The sequence below is a fragment of the Lepidochelys kempii genome, chromosome 11, assembly GCF_965140265.1.
Source record: "Lepidochelys kempii isolate rLepKem1 chromosome 11, rLepKem1.hap2, whole genome shotgun sequence".
Classification (NCBI taxonomy): Eukaryota; Metazoa; Chordata; order Testudines; family Cheloniidae; genus Lepidochelys; species Lepidochelys kempii.
This window is the reverse complement of record NC_133266.1, coordinates 33,074,139-33,086,147: the sequence shown is the minus strand read 5'-3', so window position 1 is coordinate 33,086,147 and position 12,009 is coordinate 33,074,139. Positions and strand designations below refer to the sequence as shown.

The 12,009-nt window shown below is 40.4% G+C and overlaps 1 protein-coding gene across 2 annotated transcripts in view; it reads left to right on the top strand.

Moving 5' to 3' along the window:
* The first annotated feature begins 5,602 nt into the window (after positions 1-5,602).
* Positions 5,603-12,009, top strand: part of ITGB6 (integrin subunit beta 6) — a 46,270-nt gene continuing 39,863 nt past the window's right edge. For both annotated transcript variants that reach the window (XM_073304735.1, XM_073304734.1), the window contains exons 1-4: positions 5,603-5,733; positions 5,845-5,921; positions 6,639-6,718; positions 9,701-9,905. In XM_073304735.1, coding sequence (XP_073160836.1) covers positions 5,861-5,921; positions 6,639-6,718; positions 9,701-9,905 — 346 coding nt within the window. In that variant the 5' untranslated portion in view covers positions 5,603-5,733; positions 5,845-5,860. The remainder of the gene's footprint in view (positions 5,734-5,844; positions 5,922-6,638; positions 6,719-9,700; positions 9,906-12,009) is intronic.

The following is a 12,009-nucleotide window of genomic DNA, read 5'->3' as shown; positions in this document are numbered from 1 at the left end:
GAGCTTTCTCATCCCAGAAGGAGTTGGGGGTTGCTCTGGGGTCAGAGAGGCGGGGATGGAGAACTAGCTGTGGAGCAAAGGACAAGGTGTTTCAGGCATGATCATGACTGAGTGGAGAAGGAAGCCCCTCCATGTGTCCTCCATGCATTTGAGGGAGAAGGAAGCCCCTCAGCAATTGAAGTTGTGAGATATTGAAAGGTAGCCAAGCAGAGAGTTTTCCCCGTGGACCTGAAGAGGAGCAGAAATGGTACTAAGTTGTACCATACAGTAAAGTGACCTCCCTAGAAGTGGGGAAAACTTTTACAATGTAACCAAAAAGGTAAAACCCAAACTCAGGCCGGAGTCATGCAGCTGCCTGGCTCTCTGGCAAGCTGGGCCACCTTTGAACAATGTCGGACGGAAGCCTCATCGCTTTGCAGTGTTTCCACCTGAGTCTGGGAGAAGTCTAGCAGATTTATTTTGCTTTGAGTTTGTCCACATCTGAAAATCAAACAAATCTCTAGAAGTGTTTACCCATGCAAAGCAAATTCAGAACATGCATGCGCACACACACACCCCCTGAACTGAAGCCACCAAGTCCTGCCTTCTGGCTGAGGTACATATAAATTACAAAACTACTCGTAGTGAACTGTTTACTTTTCTTTTCAGCATTTGTAAGCACTTTGGCTCTTTCTCTTTAGATCTGTTTTAGAGCTAGATTATGTCTCTACCTGAGTTCGGGGGAGCCTGGAGAATGAATAATAACTCACTGAGTCATAGTTCTTCAACCCCCTCCAGGCCTCCATTTCACTTTGCTCAGGGGTGGGTGGGGGAGGAAATGACTTCCCTCTGTGTAACCAGCTAGTTACAGTGACTAAGGAACAGAGGACTGGTGCCAAAGCTCCTCCCATTTTGTCTGTTTCTCCCACGGGGGAGCACTGAGCAAACAGCTCAATGTGCCTGCAGTCACAGTCTGAGCAGTGGGGCATTAGTGCTCCTTACTCTCTTGTATAACCAAGTAAGGGCTGAGGAGCTAGCCCTGAGTGTTTACAGCTGTTTCTTTGTATCTGGGACATTTTCTGTTGCAGTGGTATCATCCATCTCCACCTGTGCTAATGAGCAAAGGGAGCAAGAGGCAGCAAGCAACATTAACTGACATTAAAGCATATGAGTTCAGACTAGTTTTATTTATTTTGTGAATTGCTCCATTCGGTGACATAATTAAATACCAAGAGGGTTCCATACACACAAAAATTTAAAAAAATTAAAAATCCCACCTGCCTGTGTATTATGAGTTTCTCTATTATATAAATTTGCCAGAGGCATTACTTCTTCCAGCAGGCATTGAGGTACTACTGCCAGCAGTACCTCCCCATACAGCCAGGAATAATGCTGTAGTGGACAGGCACGACACTGTCTACTACATCAATACTGTTACTGTGGGTAGTTGTTTTATGTATTCCTGACCATTCCATGTTTACAACTATTCAAATCTCCATGGGGTGACTTGACTCAGCTGTAGTCCAGAAGGGCTAATGTAAGCTCTGAGGTTTTAGACCTTTTTTCAGGGAACCTTGTTTGGGTAGTTGATATGCAGCCTTTGAAGAATCTCTGTTATAGATGCTTTTTGGAACCAGGTGTTTCCAGTTGACAGGAATATCTTTCTGGTCAGTCACCCAATCCAGAGAAAATGAGTCTCCGTGTCTGCTGTCCTACAGAAAGCCTCTAGCTCCTTGGCTCAACAGCTATAAAGGTAACATGTTATTTAGAAGGGAAGTGTCTCTATTAAGTGACCAAGCACTGCTGACTACTGACTGAGCACCCTGCAATGGGTCCATTCTCAGGGACAGAGTTTGCAACTCCACCCACCCAATCGCCATACGCAGCAAGTAGGTTCTTGGGAATGAGTGAGAGTCAGGTAGGAAACCTTTTAAGAGGTTTTTCTTGGGAATTACTTGTCTGACAGATCTGTTCTGGAGGCCAGACGGGGAAAGGATGAACTAGCCACGTGACCCAAATGTAAAGCCACCTCCTTCCAGCCCTGAGAGCACGGGGGTGGGGGAGGCCTAAATGATTACCCTTCTGATTAGGCATTTTACACCCACTTTGTAGAGGTGTAAATGACTAAGCTGCAGAGAATTGAGAATCTGGCCCACTGCATCCACTTTCCACTCCATTCTCCAACAACAGGGGAGTATTTTAGAAAATCTCTGCCTGTAGACGCCAAGCCCTTGAATTCCCCAACAATGACCATCCAAGGGAAATACTATAAATTTTCAGCTGTAATAACTCCCACACGCTGCATGGTTTTATGGGGGTGGGGGTAGTAAGCAGTCCCCAGAATCAGAAGTTCTGTAACATATGAAGTAGTGAGATCGTGTGCATGGACTTTTCTTTTTGGTGGGTAGCTCTCCAATTCCCAGTTACTGAGATGAGTTTTTCTTTGCCTTCAGGCATTTGTGTGTCCTACTGACCTTTTTTCCTGGATAGATCAGTCTTCTGTGGAGCCAGCATTCCCTCTCTTCCAGAGCTTTCCTAGTTTGGAAAGAACCCATAGATGTTTTGTCTGGGACTGGGCTCCTAAAGTGTAACTGGCATATCTAATATATCAATTCCTAACTTACTAGCTACAGAGTTTGGCTTTTTTCAAAGGGAGAGTGTTTATTCAGATGAAGATGCATGAACTATTTGGCATTCTTTTGTATGCATACATTTTCTGGTTTAGACTCTTTACACAATCTTTATTTCTGGCCACCACACTTCCATTTGGATTCAGCTCAATGAGTGAAACAAGATCTTGCTTGTCAGGAAAGCGACACATTAGCTGTAGAGAGAAAATACTTTTTTTTTTTTTTTAAACATTCCTTTAGAATATATTTTAGTTTAGCTTCATATGTGCCTAAGATACCTCTTCCCTGGTTTTGTACTTTTCTCAAAGCTTTTTCACTACCAGATTTCTGAGATTATTCAACAGGCAGATAAAATATCTTTTTGTGCTATCTTTAATGTACTATAAAGGGTAGGAATAAGAGAAAGACTGCACGTACACTCTGAGACCACTGAAATCTTATTCACAGGACAGAATCTTTTGAAAAATTCCATGATCACAAAAAGCTTAAATTTTTAGTGTTGCCAATCTTTTAAAATAATGAGCCAAATTCTACTGTGTTACATTGGTGTAACTGAGAGCAGAATTTGGCATAATAGGAATATGCAAGGGGCCCAGAGCTGAGAGAAATCAATATAACAGTGTTCTGAGTGCTGATGCTCCAAAGTGGCCATGAAAAAAGAAGATGGATGAAAGGATAAATAGGGAGAAAAGGACTTGGTGCTGGAAACAGCAAATCTAGTCTATGGGGAGAGATTGCAGGTACAGGTAGAAAAATTGGGTCATTATGATCAGTGAAAGATGTGCAGTGTTTGGGGAGGAGAAAAGGAAATAATGTTTTTCGGGAAGTGGAAAGCTCATCCTTAAAAAGATATGTATATATGTTTGAAGGATCCAACCTTAGAAGATACATTAAGGTCAAAGGCAGTGTGACTAGTGCATGTGGATTTTTATTTAGTTAGTTTGTAAGTATGCTGGAATTTTTAGAAATGAAAAAAGTTGTCTGTTTTGTTTTAAACATCATCCATCCAAGGGACAAAAAAATAGCATATTTGTTCACATAAACTATTTGGTGAATACTTTTGAACAGCAAATACATTAGCTGAAATTAGAATCAGTTTGTGAAGAGTAGAAAGGGCAAAATTTAGTTAAAATAAATCTGCAAGACTTGTGAGATCTAACCTCAGGGATAACTTTGGGTCCCTGTAAATCCTAGTGCAATGAACTGGCTCAGACATACTGAAACGATCAAAGAGGAATGACATATATATTTGTAAGTTTTATTTTGGTACACAGGTTATTATTAGCATTACTTATAATTTATACAGTAGAGTCTAATGTTTGACATGTTCTGTTGTAAACAAATTATGAAGAGAGAGTCCCAGTCCCAAACAATTTATATGCTAAAAAGGACAAATGGATAAAAGGTGGGGGGAAATAAAACAACATATAAACCAAGGGTTTTTGTTATTTTTAGATTTCCTTTCATAATATTAGTATGAACTTATATTTAACCTTTCCTCCAAGGAGTTAAATGTGTCTTAAAATCCACCTCACAACATCTTAAAGATTGTGACTTTCCCAAGGCTATACTGTGAGTCAGTGGCACAGTTGGGAATCTGAGCCCTGGTCTACACTAGGACTTTAGGTCGAATTTAGCAGCGTTAAATCGATGTAAACCTGCACCCGTCCACATGATGAAGCCCTTTTTTCGACTTAAAGGGCTCTTAAAATCGATTTCCTTACTCCACCCCTGACAAGTGGATTAGCGCTTAAATCGGCCTTGCCGGGTTGAATTTGGGGTACTGTGGGAGCTATCCCAGAGTGCTTCATTGTGACTGCTGTGGACAGCACTCTCAACTCAGATGCACTGGCCAGGTAGACAGGAAAAGAACCGCGAAAAAAGGCGCGAAACGATTGCTGCTGCTTTCACGGAGGGAGGGAGGGAACGGGGGCCTGACGATATGTACCCAGAACCACCCGCGACAATGTTTTAGCCCAATCAGGCATTGGGATCTCAACCCAGAATTCCAATGGGCAGCAGAGACTGCGGGAACTGTGGGATAGCTACCCACAGTGCAACACTCTGGAAGTCGACGCTTGCCTCGGTACTGTGGAAGCGCTCCGCCGAGTTAATGCACTTAATGCACTTAGAGCATTTTCTGTGGGGACACACACACTCGAATATATAAAACCGATTTCTAAAAAACAGACTTCTATAAATTCGACCTAATTTCGTAGTGTAGACATACCCTAAGCCTGGTGCTAGCCACCATTCCCCTTCTCTAACCATGCTTTCTTTTCTTTCATCTTGTACTCACTATTATTGCTTCACTGTTATGAAGGCTGGGTGAGGTTTTTTTGGTTCCCCAAATGCTTTAAAATGCAATGAAAGCCTCTTTCTAGTCATTGTTACCTGAATGTATTAATAGCTACAGAGGAAATTATCTTGAATTCCATCACAGAAGACACTCTCTATTGGGGTAGTAACATGCAGATAACCACACCTGTACAATAGTAACTGCATTTCACAATAATGTAGGTTTGATTTATTTCTTTTTCACTTTATAATGCTAATAAAATATATATAAACTCTACACAGTAAAACAAAAGACATTTTGTATTCCTAAAATGGTTTTCCATTATAATGTTATAATAAGTTATGGTGATTTGTTGTTGTTTTTTTCACAGCTGCTTTTAGAAGGTTCATTCCACAACATGAAACTTGAAAAAATGGGATTTATACATCTCTCCAGGTATATTCACCTCACTATTTGTATGGCTTGCCAGCATTTTGAACTCGGTCAGAAAACAGTCAAAGGAGTGGCAGTATTTTAGAGTTATTGTACACTTGATAAAGTTCTCCTGGACAGATTTCTCTAGGACCCAGAGAGACTGCGAGTGTTGACCAAAAAAAAAAAAAAAAAAATCAGCACCTGAATCAATTCCCCCACCTTCTTATGATTGTGTACCTGTTTTCCTTATAAGGAAAATAAGGAAGTAAGATAAAGAACAGTGTTAAGTTCCATAACCATGTTGAAGTTGCTTTTATGCACAGCTCGTCGTCTTTACCTATTCAGGTAGCTTTTGTTTTCTTTGTATTAATGTTCTGCCCTGGTAGTTTGGAAATTTCTCTTCAAACCAGTGTAAGTATCATCTTAGAATATACACTTCAGGACTCTATGACTTTTACAACATTCCATATTAATCATTTTACCCTGAAGGTAATTATTCTTTTATACTTTTAATTCACACAGCCAGAACTGAAAACGAATGGGGATTGTATTGCTTTTCCTGTTCTTTCTATTTCTGCAAAGAAATAACAATGTACAAGGTAAGGCTTACAATTACTGAACTCTGCTTCTTTAAAAGCATATTTTGCATTGTCTTTTGTTTAACAACTTTCTATTAACTAGCTTCCCATGTTGTCTGTTCAGTCATTCCTTTCCACTTAATGAATGTTTTTGACAGAGTGTAGTATTACTACGTAGCCAATAAATGTAATTAGAGTACATCTGTTCATAATATAGAACTACCTGCGCCAAACACACAGGCTTTTGAGCCATTTTAATTATACACATCAGAGTTTGATCCATCATGAAATTTCACAGTGCATCTGTGACTCTGGAGGTGTCTATGGAACCTGGCATAATTTTAACTTCCAGAGTAAGTACATTGGAAAGCAGACTGAAACAACTGTAATGTGTACAATGTACACATATCTATTTCGCTAAGAATTCTAGTTATGGTTAAACAAATTTAACAATTATTAAATGCATTTCAGAAAACAAATAGTGTGCATATTTTTCATAGATGAGTGACCTTCAGGTCCCCACATTTTTTATTAATTGCCAGTAATAGTGTAATTATTGATCAAGTTAAATACTAAACTAATATAAATATTTTAATGATGGAATGTTATCAATAATCTTAAGTATGTCCAAATGTGTCACTATTTTTTATCTCCAATATTTTTAACTAAGTGGGGCATTTTATAAAAAGAATAATTAAACCCATTATTAATCTCTTCTCTTCCTGGGTTTAAATATAGGAAATTGTTCTCCAGGGAGTGCAGTGACTTGTGAAGATTGTTTGTTTTCTGGACAACAGTGTGCTTGGTGTTCTCAAGAGGTAAAGTAAATTATCTTAAAAATTTCAAAGCCGTACAATCTGAGTGTTTGCAGTGGCTATGAGTGATGGAATTATTGAATTAACTGGGTCAACCGGTGCTTTTGTAATGCATGAAGAATTTAGAGAGAGAAAATTGCCTGTGTAATTTTCTCTGGGAATTAAAAGTGGTACATCTGGAAATTATGGTTTATTGTTCATCGTTCTCTGTTTCTTTAAAAAAAAATCCCCAGCTTTTAGCACCTTTGTTTCTACCTATCAGAGGAGCTGTACTCATCATTTTGGAAGTGACTATGGTGAGATTGTACAGCTCCTGTGATACAGGATAGAGCACCTAAGATATGGAGGTCTTATGACTGAAGTATGGGTCTGGGAAACAGATATGGATCTGGTTCCCAGATATGTCACTGACTTCCTGTGTGACCCCAGGCAAGTCACTTAACTTATCTGTGGTTCAGTTCTTAATGTGTAAAATGTGAATAGGAATACCTCCTGGCCCCACAGCAGGTGTTCTGAGCTTCACTTTGTTAGTGTTTGTGAAGCAGTTGGCTACTGCGATTAAAGGCTCAATAGAAATGGCTATAAATAAATAAAATAAGCAGGGTCCAAATGAGAGCCATATGCCCTTCTCCCTTTTAAAGCAGAAGGTGAACTGTTAGGTGCTCAGCACTTTTGAAAATCTGGCTGCTTGTTCAGGAGCCTAAATATGATTTTTAGAAGCCTAACTTTAGATTTTGGAAATCTTGGCTCTTATAAATACAGATAGACAAACACAGGGTTTTGTGAATCCTATTCAGCCAACAGCTAGCCAGTCAAGTGCTAGTTAGTTTTTGAATTATTGGTCAGCTAGGTATGTACTGCAAAATTTCTTAAAATAATGTCTTAGTCAACTGGATTGTGTTTGATATTTCTGTCGTGCTGAGCACCCTTAATAGCCATTGGCTTCAGTGGCAATTGAGGGTGCTAAGCACTTCAAAGGATCAGGTCCAAAGCATGTAATAAATATATAAACACAATACATAGATCAGATATGAGAGAGAAACAGAATGTGTGTTAAAATACTTTATTGTGGTGGTTTACTGTTCATACCTCTACAGCTCTCTTTTAAGGGACTCTTTAAATAATTTATAAACACTTCCCTTAGGGGGTTTTAGTTGAACAGTAAAAATACCATCTTGGATGAAACTGACATACTGTTCTTTTTTAATCCAGTTTTTACTAAAAGCAATTTAGCAATTTGCAAGATATAACACTAGGAAAGTCTCCGGTCCCCCCCAAAAAGTGTTTTTTCTATGCTTTTTTTAAAAAGAGTTCAAAACACAGGATTTTCATAATATGAAATTTTCCATGTTATTCGGTACATAATTAGGCCAATTGCCATTGCGTGTTTTCATAAAATACAAAAAGAAAACAACTAAGTTCTTGAGTCTGGAAGTACTATGTATAGATCATGTGCACTTATTGGAAATGTCAGTGGAATAAATATAATGTTTGCCCATGGATTTATTTGCTACACTCATGTGATGTGGGGCAGGCAAAGACTCTATATATTTAAAATCTGTATATTTATTTTAGTGTCAGGCTACACTCAATAAAAGGAGCCATCATAGTCTATTGGATAAAAATACACATTCTGACTAGCCCTGAACCATGTGTTTACCTGATAATGAATTGTTTTGAGAAGCCAGAAAATTCAGTGTTAGCTACTGCAGCCGGTATGCTCTGTTTTCCAAGGGTTTCATAATAATAGGTGATTTTTATATACACTGGGTTTGATCCTGTAGTCAATGGGTGTTTTATCTGAGTAGACATCAGAAGTGGCCCAAGTACAGAAAGGCAAATTTTTCCCTCCTATGTTTCCACTGAAATCAGTGAGACACACATATATCCATGAACAGAATTTGACTCCCAGTGGGAAGTGAAAAGCAGAGTCTTAGCATTAACTGAATTTCTGGGCTTTTGTGGATTTTGTGGATTTAAAGTAACTTTGCTGTAACTTTAACAGAGTGTTTCTCAGTGACAAAATTCAGGGACATTTGCAGGTTAAGGGACAAAGTTTAAATTCCTTCTACAGGCACAAGAGAAGAATATGGACCAGTGGTATGGGCACAGGATTGAAAACCAGAAATTTCCAAATTCGAATCCCAGCTTTGACATGGGCTCCCTCTGTGGCCTTGGTCAAATCACTTAGACTCTCTGCCAAAGTTTTCACACAGCAATGATGATAATACCTTACAACAATGTTGTGAAAATTAATGTGAGTATATTGCTTTGAAGAGGAATATATAATCATAAAACTCCCATTCCAGTTGGTGGGAGTTTTGCTTGAGTAGGAATGCAGGGCCCGATCCAAAGACTATTGAAGTCAGTGGAAAGTCTCCTGTTGACTTCAGTGGGCTTTAGATCAGATCCTAAGTGCAGGAGAAGGCCAAACAGCACACAGGGCTGAATTAAAGGAAATAAATACAAGTGCCACGTGTATCTCTGGGCTAAATTCATGGTCATGAAAATATGGTGTTAGTTAAACATCAGGTGTAAGATGGTCAGAAAACAGGTGTAAGTTATGGAGTATTGATTTACCATTCATAAGTGTCCAAAATTAGTATTGACGGAGAAGGGTGCAGCAGGAAAAACAAGATAAGACTCAACATACACTTTAACTTATGTGTCACCATCCCCAAATCTCTTAGGGCCAAATAAATACCAGGCATAAGTGACACAATTCCCATACACCAATGATACAACTGGTCCCGCTAGGATACCAAACAAATGTATGCTCTGTTAATTTTGCTATGAAAAGCCTGATAGATGCAAATTTAGACTGTTATGCCACCTACACCCATTTCTTTGCCAGCTTACACCCTGTGTGTAACTTACACCACAATGTCTGTCACCTCTGCATTTGGCCCACCATGCATAAATAATTTATTTTCCATTGTTCAATAATAAATTTAGCTCTTCCCTTCCTTCTGCTGATTGTTTCAGAATTATACTGACTCATCTGGAATTCATGGAAGGTGTGATACTCCAGCAAATCTTTTGTCAAAAGGATGTCAGTCGAACTTTATTGAATTTCCCATTTCTAAAGTAGAAATTCACAAAAATAAGCCCCTTAGCATAGGAATCCAGAAGAATAACTCTGATGTCACACAGATTTCCCCTCAAAAGTTAACTTTTAGACTGCGACCAGGTAAGTTATTCAGTTCATAACTGTGATTCTTTCCTGTTGATGCTGTCTTTCCAGGTTTCTCAGACTAAATTGTTAATGATCTAAAAAACAGAATGTATTTACTGTATTTAAATAATTTGTATTAACAAATTCGAAATTAAGCATTATTTGTAATCAAATAAGACCTGAGCTGGGCATCACAAAATGGGGAAGAGATGGCCAGCCCTCTGTGGAGATAGAGGCGGTTAGGGACTATTTAGAAAAGCTGGACGTGCACAAGTCCATGGGGCCGGACGAGTTGCATCCGAGAGTGCTGAAGGAATTGGCGGCTGTGATTGCAGAGCCATTGGCCATTATCTTTGAAAACTCGTGGCGAACCGGGGAAGTCCCGGATGACTGGAAAAAGGCTAATGTAGTGCCAATCTTTAAAAAAGGGAAGAAGGAGGATCCTGGGAACTACAGGCCAGTCAGCCTCACCTCAGTCCCTGGAAAAATCATGGAGCAGGTCCTCAAAGAATCAATCCTGAAGCACTTAGAGGAGAGGAAAGTGATCAGGAACAGCCAGCATGGATTCACCAAGGGAAGGTCATGCCTGACTAATCTAATTGCCTTTTATGATGAGATTACTGGTTCTGTGGATGAAGGGAAAGCAGTGGATGTATTGTTTCTTGACTTTAGCAAAGCTTTTGACACGGTCTCCCACAGTATTCTTGTCAGCAAGTTAAGGAAGTATGGGCTGGATGAATGCACTATAAGGTGGGTAGAAAGCTGGCTAGATTGTCGGGCTCAACGGATAGTGATCAATGGCTCCATGTCTAGTTGGCAGCTGGTATCAAGTGGAGTGCCCCAAGGGTCGGTCCTGGGGCCGGTTTTGTTCAATATCTTCATAAATGATCTGGAGGATGGTGTGGATTGCACTCTCAGCAAATTTGCGGATGATACTAAACTGGGAGGAGTGGTAGATACACTGGAGGGGAGGGATAGGATACAGAAGGACCTAGACAAATTGGAGGATTGGGCCAAAAGAAATCTGATGAGGTTCAATAAGGATAAGTGCAGGGTCCTGCACTTAGGACGGAAGAACCCAATGCACAGCTACAGACTAGGGACCGAATGGCTAGGCAGCAGTTCTGCGGAAAAGGACCTAGGGGTGACAGTGGACGAGAAGCTGGATATGAGTCAGCAGTGTGCCCTTGTTGCCAAGAAGGCCAATGGCATTTTGGGATGTATAACTAGGGGCATAGCGAGCAGATCGAGGGACGTGATCGTTCCCCTCTATTCGACATTGGTGAGGCCTCATCTGGAGTACTGTGTCCAGTTTTGGGCCCTGCACTTCAAGAAGGATGTGGATAAATTGGAGAGAGTCCAGCGAAGGGCAACAAAAATGATTAGGGGACTGGAACACATGAGTTATGAGGAGAGGCTGAGGGAGCTGGGATTGTTTAGCCTGCAGAAGAGAAGAATGAGGGGGGATTTGATAGCTGCTTTCAACTACCTGAAAGGGGGTTCCAAAGAGGATGGCTCTAGACTGTTCTCAATGGTAGCAGATGACAGAACGAGGAGTAATGGTCTCAAGTTGCAGTGGGGGAGGTTTAGGTTGGATATTAGGAAAAACTTTTTCACTAAGAGGGTGGTGAAACACTGGAATGTGTTACCTAGGGAGGTGGTAGAATCTCCTTCCTTAGAGGTTTTTAAGGTCAGGCTTGACAAAGCCCTGGCTGGGATGATTTAACTGGGAATTGGTCCTGCTTCGAGCAGGGGGTTGGACTAGATGACCTTCTGGGGTCCCTTCCAACCCTGATATTCTATGATTCTATGATTTATCATGTGTTAATCTGATGGATAGATCTAAAATGTACACTATTTAAATTCCCCCCAAAGTATTTTGCATTTATGTAAAAGGAGATTAATCTCCCTGCTCTGTTCTCTTCATGGCTCGTGGCAGCACAAAGGGAATGGAAATGTCACACATCTATCAGGCTGGGAATTCCCCCCGTGGGTGTAGAGCGGGACGAGCTAGTTCCTATACCGTTCCTCTTGTGCCCCTGATGCGGGAGGTGTTTTGAGGGTGGAAATGAAGGGGCCGTGGCCATAGCCATAGCACAGTAGGCAAGCTATCCCATGG